Source organism: Ailuropoda melanoleuca, chromosome 16 (assembly GCF_002007445.2).
Source record: "Ailuropoda melanoleuca isolate Jingjing chromosome 16, ASM200744v2, whole genome shotgun sequence".
Taxonomy (NCBI): Eukaryota; Metazoa; Chordata; class Mammalia; order Carnivora; family Ursidae; genus Ailuropoda; species Ailuropoda melanoleuca.
In genome coordinates this window covers 34679847-34693444 of record NC_048233.1, presented here as the reverse complement: position 1 = coordinate 34693444, position 13598 = coordinate 34679847, and the positions used below count along the sequence as shown (strand labels likewise).

General features: G+C 41.7%; 1 protein-coding gene across 6 annotated transcripts in view; it reads right to left on the bottom strand.

Moving 5' to 3' along the window:
- TMEM117 (transmembrane protein 117) overlaps positions 1-13598 on the bottom strand; it is a 484559-nt gene extending 470961 nt beyond the window's left edge. For 4 of the 6 annotated variants that reach the window (XM_034644989.1, XM_034644994.1, XM_034644993.1 and 1 more), the window contains exons 1-2: positions 13503-13598; positions 2759-3063 (exon numbers count right to left, since the gene is read on the bottom strand). In XM_034644989.1, the coding sequence (XP_034500880.1) occupies positions 2759-3035 (277 nt within the window). In that variant the 5' untranslated portion in view covers positions 3036-3063; positions 13503-13598. Of the gene's footprint in view, positions 1-2758; positions 3064-13204; positions 13483-13502 lie in introns of those variants that run through there. The other 2 variants (XM_034644990.1, XM_034644991.1) reach the window with 2 other exon arrangements.

Sequence of the window (13598 nt, the reverse complement as noted above, 5' to 3'; positions counted from 1 at the left end):
AAATGATCTGCCCTTATTATTAATATCATGACCTTGACCACATGATTCTCAATCTCAATATAAGTAGATAACTCTTCTCCAAACTGGATATTTTGTCTAAGTTTGCCTTATCTTTCTACACTGAGCAAATTTCCTGAATGGACCACAAACACATCCAGTCATTGCTTGTAACAGACATCTAGTATTTTGTCTGCCAGCACTCCTGAACCAATTTTGGAAAATGACCCTCTCCCACCCACCCCCCACCCTTAACCTCTTCCATCCTTATGAATGTCATGCACAACTCCATTATTGTTCAGTGTTTGGTGGATGGCCTAACACCCAGTTCCTAGATACCCTCTCTGTCATGACCTGTCTCTGCACATTACTTGGGCACTCATAAAGGCCACACCGTAGTTGGGAATCACCACTAAGGAATGGCTGTCCTTCATTAGAACATGGCATCTCACCACATCCATAAATCCTTTCCCTTCTCTTACTTCCATTTCACCTGTGCAGTTTCACCCAGTCTTTTGGTCCTGGCCCGCTCCTCCCAGACCATCAATCTTCCTTACCTTCTTTCCATGCCCAGCCAGATCCCCTGTTAATCAAAACAATAACTTTTTTATTAGAACTCTCTATTTTCCATCCTTTGTTTCCAATACAGCAAGCCTGAGCAGTCCCCACCCAGATGAATCACTCTCGAATTCTGTTCCAGGTGACTGAGCTCTTATAAAGAAAACTGCTTAGCAGTTCAGACTGATGTCATTCCAGTTTATAGTGGCTAACCCCAACAGCCCTCGGTGATCATCAGCAACACTTTTGTTTGTCCCTAGTCAGCTAGCATCTACACTCCCTAGGGTCACTGTTCCAAACCTCAGCCACTTTCTTAAACCCCTTGCATCATCCAATCGCTCCACATTTATCTTTAGCTCTTCCTTCTTCACAGTGAAATACAGATCATCAGATCACCACTTACCTCTCTACTCCTCCACTCCAATGTACCTGTTAGAATATAAACCTTTGTCTCTCTCATGACAATTTCTGAGAAACTTTGGTCTCTCCCCTTCCTGTCCACACTAAGGCCATTATTTCTACCTGTGTCCTAAGTCATAAATAAAGGAGAGAAGCCTTCAGAGATGCTCTCCTTCAATGTCTTTATCTTCATTACAATCTAGCTCTTTCCCCCAAAATGACAAGCAAATCAATTAACCTCACTCCGCAACACCAGCACCACCACCACCAAAAACAGCAACAAAATCTTTCCTTGGTTCTTCTTCCATTTTTATTTTATTTTATTTTTCCATTTTATTTTATTTCCTTTCATTTCCTCACCAAACTTCTTGAAACTATGTACATATATAATAAATATAAAATATGTACATTTTATAAATTTATATAGTAGAAACAGATGACCATAGTTTGAATAGAGATTGAGAAGAATATATAAGTAATACTACATGTGTATATCTATGTTTTTAATTTGTTTTTTTCTTAAACCATTGCCATCTGTTTCTAACCAAGCTTCTAGATTGAAAATACCCACACTATGATCTTGTAATTACTAAATTCAATGTTTTATTCTAGATTGAAAATACCCACACTATGATCTTGTAATTACTAAATTCAATGTTTTATTACGAAGTTCTCTTTCTAATTGGCCCAGCAGCATTTAAAACTATCTTTCTCGCCTTCCCCCCTCCAGCACTTACCACTTCTTTGCATATTATATGTTAATTTGTTCAGTGTCTTTCTCCCTCCTGCAGGATGTAAGTTGTTATGAAGGCATAGACCCTGCTTTTTTGATTCATTCTCTAGAATAGTTGGCATATAATAAGTGATAATAAGTGATAAATGAATATTTGTTGGATAAATATCACCCATCTCCTGGCCAAAACCAGAAGTTTACCAAACCAGGCCAATTAGGCAAAAGGAGGAAAACACACGCAACCTGGGTTAACATCAGTCTCTTTTCCAAGAGTCTAAACTTGGGGACCAAGAGAGTCAAGTCAGTCTCCCTGAGTAGATGTAAACTGATCTTCAGTGTGAACAGAGAATAAGACAGATATGTTAGAGAAGTTGGGACAAAGAAAATCCTGATAGAATTCAAGCCCTGGTCCCATTTATCCCAATTATCAAAAGGAATTCTATCCTTGGTCTCTGTGAAATATCCCAGTATCCTTCTAGTAAATTACTTTTTTTTTTTAGCTTAAACTAATAGCGTCTTTGTCTATTGCATACCACCAAGGGATTCTGGACTAATTGCTCTGTGGCTGAATGGCCTCAAAATAAACATCCTAAAGCCAATGTTCAAAAAAAACAAGGTAAAAAGTTATAATTACCACTCTAATTCCCAGAATGAGCAATATATATTCATATAGTTCAATATATGAGCCATGGTGAAGTTACTTTGATGAAAATATGGTGTGACATGAAGGCAAACTCTTTATGATAACTATACATAGGTACTGTTTATGGGGAAAGAGCTGTTTTCATGTCTTCTCTAAATAAGATTAAACACACATTAATTTTAGCTCTAAAGCCATTTTTTGAAAACAAGTTTAGAACTAATTTTACCTCACTCTAATTTTCCTTAGGCCATAGAAAAGCACACCCTTGAACAGAGACCAACGGAAGAACCTAGCTTCAGCAGTGCATCGCAAATGAAGGCTGGAGGGCAAACTAAAATGCACCCTAAATTGGCACTTAGAAATAACAGAGCTCTATCTTGAAGAACAGAATTCAATAATTACCAACATTACATTTCATGGGTACTTACCAAACAAACGTTGATGGAACAGAAATTTGCCGGCTATCAGTCCTATGAGAATGGCCAGTAGCCATAGAAGCACCTTCAGAATCCTCCAGCCAACTCCTCTAGGGTATTTATTTGTAACAAATGAAAAACAGTTTCCAACAACAATAACATTGGCTTCTGTTTGGCTATGAGAAACTGGGTCCTCCGCAAATATTAAGAAGTTAAAGAAGATCACCAAGTAAGCCACAATCATGCGAGACCAGGGGTGCTGGAAATAATAACGAAAGTCTTTACCCATCCTTCAAAACTTCAATTCCGTTGTTGACCTGTAGAAGCAAAGATACAGATACAGGTTAGAGCAGGATAACAAATCGTCTTCCTCTTCCTATTATCTGTTCAGATTTATAACAGCTCAAGGAAGAGGTATTTTAAGAAGATGTTACCTGCACCTACCTAGGGCACCAAGACAAGTCTGAGATCGAGGAAAGTAAATACTGTCCCTTCGCCGCCATCCAATCACACCTCTGACCATACGGATCGGGGGTAGAAGGAGAACAAAAGAGCAGGGGCAGAAGGAAAATGAGAAGGCAAAACACTGTCCAAAATTGGGGTAATGACTGAGATGACCTGTAGAGGTCCCCTCCGGACGAAATGCAGAGCAAAAAAACAACACAATACTTTTCCTCTTTTAAATGACTATTTATAGGCTATAATCATAATACAAAGTCACTTCAAAATGAAAGCAATGTAGGAGTAAACAGAGCCCATATCAACACAAAATAAACATCCTTCTCTGCCCATATCCTTCTCCTCAGAGTCAGGATCCCTTCATAACTTGGTGGATATATTCTCAGACCATTTTCTGTGCATTGTGTATGGACGTTTATATAAATGTCCATAGTCTAGTTGTCAAATACCTCAACATAGAATAAGTTTCAGGAAATAGCTAAGTCTATGATACAGTAGTTACACGCAGAAATGATTGGACAATTCTGCTTGGGCGAAGTGAGGAAAAAGGGGAAGATTTCACAGAGAAGTACATACCCAAGTTCAGGGCTGAAGGATCAGGAGGAATTTTTTTTTCCCCAGTGAAGAAGGGAAGAATTTTCAGTCTAGGCATTTGGAAGGGCACAGAGGCATTGCAAATACACCATATGCTTCCAGCTGTGGGTCCTAGCCTGGATGTGCATTGAGAGTTCAGAGCTTTTTTTTTTTTTAAAGATTTTATTTATTTATTCGACAGAGATAGAGACAGCCAGCGAGAGAGGGAACACAGGCAGGGGGAGTGGGAGAGGAAGAAGCAGGCTCATAGCAGAGGAGCCTGATGTGGGGCTCGATCCCATAATGCCGGGATCACGCCCTGAGCCGAAGGCGGACGCTTAACCACTGTGCCACCCAGGCGCCCCTAGAGCTTTTTTAAAACACTGATGTGCAGACCCTACCTCCAAAGTCTTGCTCAGCTCCTCTCTCCTCTTTGGGAGCCAGCCTTCCTTTCAAGAACACAAGCCTGCATTAGGTCCACCAACGCTGTGACTGGTTGTTACTAAGTCTATCTAATCCTGACATTCAGTTTCGGTGAACCCATTTGGTACTCAGATGAAGCTATATCTCTTTGTTTGCAGCCACAAAGCTGAATAAAAGCTGAGGATTAAAAAAATAACAATAAAGGTGGTAATTGCACTGAAATCTGCCAATTCTTTTTTCTTCTTTCTCAATTTGGTTAGAACTGGGAGGGGGGGAGGGCCCTTACAAAACCTACAGCATGTGACAACCAGGCTCTGTGTTGGATGTCTACATGAATCATTATCTCATTTTTACCATAACAACCCTCTGAAATACTATCATTATCATTCCCATCATTTCATTTTACAGGGAGGGAACTGAAGCTCACACAGATTATGTAACTTGCCTAAAGTCAGCCAGCAGGAGAGCTCTCATCTGAGCCTCTGAAGTCAGGCAGCCCAGGCAACTCCAGGAATTTTCCCTGCCTTAGAAGTCAGACCCAGGGCCCAGCCCCAGGGATATCATCCTTTGACTGCTTTCTGCAGACATATTCTTCTCTAGAGATGATTATATTACTTCTACAGTGTATATTTCTATAGCCCAGGGAAGAAATACGTAAGTGAAAAAACCCTTCACAAATCCCAAGCATTTTGGGAAACTGATAAATTTCCCATTGGTAAATATTCTCATTTTACACATAGCTGAAAGCACAAAGATCAAGCCACAAGCCTGAAGTAACTCTAAGTCAATGGAGGACCTGAGAGAATGGGCTCCAAGGCTCCCAAGTCCCTGTCCAATAGTCTAGGGTGACGAATATCAATTAAACACACAATCTAAGTTAAGGAAGTCTTGTCTTCACTATTTTAGAAAAGCAATGGAAACATACAAAAGGACTGACAGCGTAACCCAGCAAAACGAAGAGTCGCTGTGCCTTGGATTCATAAACCTTCTAAGCAATTTCAAGTCCCTTGTGATCGTTGTGAATACTCTGAAACACCCGTCCCCGGGGGCTGTAGCTCACATAGCCTAGGAATGGTGACTCTAGAAAGATTGTTATCCTAATGTGAGGTTCATCACCCAGTGCACAAGTAGTTGGTTCTCACACCAAAGACAGCAAAGTGGTGAAGAACAAAAACGAGCATCCTGCATTTTCAGGATATTCGGTATGCGAGGATGCCAGAATGGGCTGTCAATTGGGTTTCACACAACGTTTTCAGAAATGTCTAAAGCCCGCTACCACAAGACAATACGTGGAAGTCACCTCAAGGCCAATGAGTCTTGAAGCAAAGACTCATTTCTAGATGCCCATCAGAACAGGATGGGAGTATCATTTAAGAAGTTAACAGGTTTCAGGGTGCCTGGGTGGTTACATGCCTGACTCTTGATTTAGGCTCAGGTCAACATCTCAGAGTGATGAGATCAAGCCCCCTCCCACCTCCCCCACCCCTGGTTGGGATGCATGGCCAGCCCAGAGTCCACTTAAGATTCTCTCCCTCCCTCTTCCTCTCCCTCTGCCCTCCTCCCGACACATGCATGCAACCTCTCTCTCTTCCACTAAAAAAAAAAGTTAACAGGTTTCCGTGTTGCTTCTCTTACCAGTGGGGAATTCTGGCACAGTTGCCCTACTGCCTTCCTTCCCCCCACCCACACACAGGCAAGGCGTCAGGATTTAGAACATTGAATACATATGACCTTGACTGTTTTTTTTTTTAATAAATGCTTTGTGGAGGGTTAGCATATGCTTATTTTATTGTTGTTATTTTTAACTATACAATCTTATTTTGTGGGCTATGTAATGTCCACATGCCCAAACTGAATTAGAACATTCAAAAAATTTTGGAGACAACTGTTCCTCTTCAGTATTTATATTTTTCAAGAGAGACAACTATAGTGTTGAGCAACAATCCCGCCCTTGCACAGATCTGAATTCCCACAGGAATGCCATGAACGCTACCATCATCCCCATGTGACATGGAACCAAACAGAGCTGCTGCTTATTCAATTCATGTATCTGGTATGGAAGAACCAGTATTTGAATCCAAACTCATTCCTAGCCCTTGATCTCGCTCATACACCACAAACTGGAAGTGTTTCTTCCAATAAAACCTTTCCCATCAGGCTTGTAGCTTATCCTTTATTTCTACAAACAGATTCAGTGACTTAGATAACAGCTGATTTATTGGTCTATTTTATGCCACACATGGCTGAAATTTATTCTTGCTTCATATGCCAAAGCTGAAGTGGAATCTTCCAGGGGGGTCTCAAATTTCAAAACCTACATAATAACTTGAATAAAACTTCTACTTATCCCCACTTCCCGATTTCATCCACAAAGTCACCCAAAGCCTGCCCAGTCATCTCAGCCATAGGTACCAGGTATCCAGAGCACCAAAACTGTTCACCTCTGTGGTTCACATGAAGCAGTAAGAGCCGTCAGTGACGTTCATGTTAATAATCCAGGACTGAGATTGTTCAAATGGACAATGCTACACAGTGGACACAGTCTGCAAACTCTTAATTTTTTTAAATTCAGTTCTGCCACCATAGCTGAGCTTTTATCTTAAATAAATGTGATGTCTCTTAGCTCTTAGTGTATGATAGTAAAATAATCGGTTTATGCATGTGTCTCCTTCACAGTTCAGAAGGTGCTCAGGGAAGGGCTGTTCACTTTCCGGGCCACAGCACAGGGCCAGGCTCAAGGACAGCAATCAGTGAACATCTACTGGACGCGGTGAGTGGTACTCTCAGAAAGAAAAGCCTCCTCATTATTCAGGCGAGATGAGAGGGCAGAGCAACCCACCATTAGCTTCCACTAACAGAGGAAAGGAGAAAAGCACTGGGACCCCAAGACCGCCACGCTGATTCCGCCAGCAGCTGCAATGTGCTCCCACCCAACGACACATCATTTTAGCACATGTTCTGCATTATCACCATTATCGCTAGGGCTAACATCTATTATTTACCACATACCAGACACTAGGCTCATGAGCTTTTCGAATTGTAGTAAATTTCATAGCAGCCCAATGAAGGAAATACTCTTATTTTACAAATTTTGAAACTGAGATCCAGGGCTTAGTAACTTGTACCAAATAACAAAATGAGTCTGTGCCACAGACAGGATTCAAATCCAAGCCACGTGGCTTTAACACACTACACCACGCCTTCCACGTAAAGACGCATTCCAAAATCTTGCTGTTACACATCGGTTAAAGGTCCTGATAATAAAGCTGTCTGATGTAAAAGATTCACCGTGCTTGAGGATGAATGAGTCTAATACTATTCCAGCGGACCTTGCAAGCATGATCAGAAAGAACTGGTCATGTGACAACAGGATTGCTTGAGTTTTGTTCTTCTTCTCTGAACATCGGGGTAAGTAGTTGAGTTGATCTGATTGTTCCTAAGCAATGCATCACTAAGGTTCATTCTGTGATTTTCCAACTATGCCAACAGAGAGCCCTACATCTCTGAGAGCTAGATTAAGCCACCCATTCAGTACCCTCTTGTAAGTAATGACATCATTAGGTAGATGTCACTACCAGTATCTTGGAAGCTTCTGCTTTTCCACATTATAGCAGTGATTGAAGAAGGTGGTAACAATAGGCTGGAACTTTACACACTCTCTGATAACCCATAGGCCATCAGTCATGGTTTCTAACTCTAGATGGACTAATATTTATAGTAGATATTAGGAATCCCACGCATTTTACTGCAAGTCTTGCATGTCAGCTGATATAAAAGGCTCAGAATGAAGAGGAAAACAAAGGAACAAGGGGGAAGAGGTAAGGATACTCCAGTTGGGAGGACACTGAGCAAAGACAGAGGAGAGGCTTTCTGGTAGAAAGGTGCATTTGTAGTGCTGGGTGGCTAGAACACAGAGAGCTTGAGGTATCTTGCGAGAGGTAAGCAAAATTTGGGGCCAATTCAGGGAAGATTATACGAAAGTGTTGTTCTGTATTTTACTGAATAGAGAATGAAAAGTTTCAGAACTGAAGAGTGATACAACCGATTGGAGCAGAGTTTGGGAAAGATTTCTCCATCAGGTTAGAAAGTGAAAAATTGGTCTGAGGCATAATGAACGTGAGGAAACAAGTTTATAGGCAACTTCAACAGTTTAAGTAAAAGGTCATCAGGTGCTAGACTCGGGCAACACAGACGTCCTCATAAGTGCTGTAATAATTTGACTGAAGCTGACTACCCTGCCTTCATTACTTATGAGGCCTTTACAAATGCAGGAAAACACTGAAGGCTTTCAGGAGGCTGAATTCCATTTTTCTCAGCAGGGACCCTGGCTCAGGCAACAGTTCTCACATAATGACAAGTAGATCAAGATGGAGTCTATCACCTACATTTTTAAAAACGTATGGATTTCCTTCGAAGCAATTTCAAGTCCCTTGTGATCTTCGTGAATACTCTGAAATACCCATCCCCGGGGGCTGTAGCTCACATAGCCTAGGAATGGTGACGGTAGAAAGATTTTTTTTTCCATCAGGAAAAGTCCCTGATGGACTAACATGCTACGCAAAAGACACTATCACTAGCCAAGCAGGACACACGGAATGCTCAACATCTAGTAAGACCGAACGAGGTACCATGAACAGATCATTTCCACTGCGCAGTGCTATCCTAAGATAGAAAAAGAATCTCTCCCAATTTTTTGAAGCTCCTTAGTATTTATGTCTGAAAATTTACCTGTAACCTCTCCTAGCTCTTATTTAAAGGGCTTTTTTAAAGATGATTATGCCAAGGGGCGCCTGGGTGGCACAGCGGTTAAGCGTCTGCCTTCGGCTCAGGGCGTGATCCCGGCGTTATGGGATCGAGCCCCACATCAGGCTCTTCATGCCTGCTTCTTCCTCTCCCACTCCCCCTGCTTGTGTTCCCTCTCTCGCTGGCTGTCTCTATCTCTGTCGAATAAATAAATAAAATCTTTAAAAAAAAAAAAAAAAAAGATGATTATGCCAAGAGTGTGGACTTTAGTTTAAGCATCTTGAATCCCATTTCTTGGAAAAGAATTTTTAATTCTTCCTGTACTTTACTTTTTGTGGGATGCACTTTGTGACACGTACAGCTGTACTTTGGGCTGTTCTTGGTTGTATTAGCAACAAGACAAAGTTAAAGGCTATTTTCTTCAATACCTGGCTCTAGTACAGTATTATACACTCTACAGAAAGTTCTTTACAATTCACAGAACACTTTTTACAATCGTTTCATTCACTCCCTAGGATAATCACTTTTAATTTTTTTTTTTAAGATTTTATTTGAGAGAGAGAGAGAATGAGCAGTGGGGAGGGGCAGAGGGAGAGACAGACAGAAAGAAGCAGACCCCCTACTGAGCAGGAAGCCTGATTAGGGGCTTGATCCCAGGACCCTGGGATCATGACCTGAGCAGAAGGCCAACGCTTAACTGACTGAGCCACCCAGGTGCCCCAGATAACTGCTTTTAAAATTGAAGGTCAAAGGGCAGACACAGCTTTAAACTGTTTAGTATTATTTCCTTAAAAGATAAATAAAGATAGCCACCTAGATTTATACCACGTTTTACCTCTTCATGTTTTTAGTGGGCAAAATCACACCATTAGAATGAGATTAGAATGATTCAAAGGAATCAGGAACATCTGTTTCTCAGAAGGCAGCCTAGTGTAGTGGAAGGAATATGGTCCAGTTCTACCTGACTTTGACTTACCAGCCCTGCGATCTTGGGCAAAGCCCTAACTCTCTGAGATTCCATTTCTTCACTAGTAAAATCCCAATAAAAGTACTTCTCTCAGAGCACTGTACTGAAGACGGGAGGAGATTTCATTTCTAAAGTGCCTGCTCACTTCCAGGTACTTCCTAACACGAAGGCCATTTAAAATACAAGTGAGTCATGGTCATTCCCATTAAAAATGAGCAGGAAAGTAATATCAACCATACATTACATTTACTGAGTGATTTTAAATGTTATTCTCAGTATTAAAGGATTTTTAATACAACTGTACAAGGTAAAGGATGAATGTTGTCCTTATTTTACAAATATTGAAAATAAGGCTTAGAAAGCTTAAGCTACCTATCCAAATTCATATTTAGAAAGTGATGAAGTCCAGATTTGTTAATTCCATGATAACATTCATCATTCATTTGCTCAATATTTACCAATTGCTTATTTGTGCCAGGTACCGGCCTACGCCTGAGGGTTACTAACAGACAACACCCCTGTTTGCATCTTACCATCTCATTGAGGGAAAGAGACATTAAACAGGAAAAAAAAAAAAACCCGCATACATAATATTTTAGAAAAGTGTAAGTTGATGGAGAAAGATACTAGGGAATGTCAGGAGGGAGAGAATTTGGAGGAGGCCCCACAATAAGGGGACATTTGAACAGAAACCTGAAAGAAGGGAGGGAGGCAGGCAGATATCTAGAAAACAGTGATCCAGATACAGAGAACAAAAAATTGCAAAGACCTGGGCTGAGTGCGTGATTAGTGCATTTAAGGAATAGCAAAGAAACTATTGTGACTGGATAGGGGTGGGTGCAGGGGCGTATGAAAGGAGAAGAGGTCTGCAAGGGAGCATCCCATTGTGCTGCGGCCTGTCAGGATCCGGCCCTAAGGCTCATCGTGTACATGGGGGCTTTCACCCCCTGTGAGATGGGAAGCAGGAGCATGGCACGTGTGGCTTACAAGTCAGAGGGGCCGCTCTGTCTGATGGTTGGAAATGTATGAACTTCTAGGCAGAGGAAGAGCTGAGGGGTACCTGGGTGGCTCAGTCAGTTAAGCGTCCACCTTCCGCTCAGGTCATGATCCCAGGGTCCTGGGATGGAGCCCCAGGTCAGGCTCTCTGCTCCACAGGGATCCTGCTTCTCCCTCTGCCTACTGCTCCCCTGCTTGTGTGCTCTCTCTCTCTCTCAAATGAATAAACAAAAAATTTTTAAAAAGAAAGAAAAAAAGAGTTACATGATGGATTGGATGTGGACATGGCCTGGCAAAAGCCAGAATGGAACTGCCATTTCCTGAGATGAACACCATCGAAGCAAACATGGACAACACAATAAAAATTAACATTTTTTAGTGCTTTTTATGGGTCGGGCAAGCGCTTTTCATTCGTATCTCAATTAGTCCTTATACCAACCCTTTGGATTTACCAAGGAAAAAACAGAAACTCGGAAAGGTTATAATCTGCCCAAGGTCATGCAGCTGCCAGCTGGAAGAAACAGCAGAAATACCTCTGTATGACCCCAAAGTCAATACTCTTTAAAAAACCACTATGTTCCCTACACTGAGAAGTATAAAATACAGAATAAAGTTCCAGTGGGAAGGCAGTAGGAGCACAAGGAAGCAGTTAAGTACTAGGTGATGACTTGCACCTAGTAGGCACTCAACAAATATTTGCTGATGAATTAATAAATGTAAAAAAATGTATGCATCATGGTTGGATAACAGACCAGCTCTGGGTAAGAAAAAAAAAAAAAAAAACACTGAAGTTTCCATTCCAGAGAGAACAGACTCTGGCTAATGGGAGATTCAAGTCCATAAGAGGAGAAATGGCAGAAAGATGGAAAGACGAAATATATATTTGCCTGCACGAGCCCTGAGGTAAGGATAAGTCTTGGTATATTATCTTGAAATGTTAGGTGAAAAGGCAGGCATGAGGAGATGACATACAGCATTTTACATATGTGAATGCTTAATACAGGTTTTAAAAATACAAATAACAATAATAACAGAAATAAAGTTGGAACTTCTTGCTTTTAGTCCAATACAAGAGACCACACAGCCTTTTAAATAAAAAGCAACCTTTTAAGTCAATCAATGAAACCACCATAAGTGGCTTTGCATAGATACCAGGATGGTATTTGTGATACCCTTGCTAAATTAGAGGATCGCATCCATAAATCACTTCCCAGACTTTCTCTTCACATTATTTCAACTTTTAAGTGATTTTCTTCTCTTGTTCTTAACCTGCAGTCTTTGGAATAACAAAATATTAAACCAGGCAAGTTTTTAAAACAGAGAAACTGAAGTAAAGTTAGGTCTGGAGTTCTCTCCTAACCAAGATATTAGTTAACTTTTCATCAAAATGGCAAGTCTTTATGAGCCCTTTCATGTTATAAAGTTGAAAAAATATTCACCAATGAATTCTTTACAAATGTTTAGACCTCCTTTTCAGTGATATCTGTTTATGGTAAAGAATCTAAACACACACCAAAGTAACAGTGAATGAATAAAATAAAATTTCATTCATATCTGAAATTATTTTTTATATGATTGGCAGTTTAAAGGAGCAAGTTAAATAAAACAGACAAGTATTGTTTTCTGAGCAAAGGATCAGATGGAGGTGGAATGGGGGTGGGGATAAATATCCGAGTCAAAATTTCAAAATCCATAATTACTTTTAAACTACTCAGATTGAGGGGGTAGGGGGTGTTAGAAAGTGCGGCATGGCAAAAAATTCAATACTTTACAACAAAAATAGTTTTTACACAGAGATTCTACTACTCTTTAAATTCAATAAATTGGAAGAACTTTTTTCTTCCTACAAGTCCTTCTATGGATTTCAAACAATATATCATTTATAACTAGGGGTAAACACGTGTATTCAACATACTCTTTCTTTTGTTCATTAGACACATAAATACTAATAAAGCATGTGATGTTTACTACCATCTCTCTCACACACACAGAGTTCATTGTTCCACAGAGGGTAGAATGAATAATGGCAGCCCAAGTGTTACCACATGGGTCTAACACACTTGTGGGCCTATGGCATTTTCAAAAATAGGAATCGACAAATAGCTTTATTTAGTCACGATAAAGTTAGTAAACAGTCAAGTTTTCTTTTTGGGTTTTTTGTTTTTAAGGAGGACACCCCTGAACTGCAACCTGTTAAATTAATTAACAAACAGTCCGTGGGGCTTCTTAAGGTGTTCCCATCCCAGGAATTAGTCAAGCGAGGGAAGTTCAAGGTCTGTCCTGGCGACGTCCCTTACCCCCTCGGAGCCCCGGAGTTTGAGGGTTCCTCAGCTGGAGCCTTCCACCTACGAGTCTCCGCTGCCTCTTCGCAGAAGGGCTGGTACGTCCGTCCCCCTCCTTGACACTTTACCCTGCCTCGCTGCATGCCACCCTGGGGACCCGAGGAGAGGCGCGGGGGTACTTGGGGGCCGGGGGGTCGCGGCGGCTTCCTCGCTCGCGGGCGGGGACGAGGAGGCAGCCGGGCTGGCAGGGCTCGGCTGCGGCTGGACCGAGCGGCGGGGGAGGCGCGCCCAGCACCCGGGCCCGCGTACTCACCGGATGGGGCCGCGCGGGCGCGGGGTGTCTGCAACACCGGAGACCCGGGCGAGCACAGCCCTCCGCCGCGCCGGCGGCCTCGCTGGGAAGCGCGGC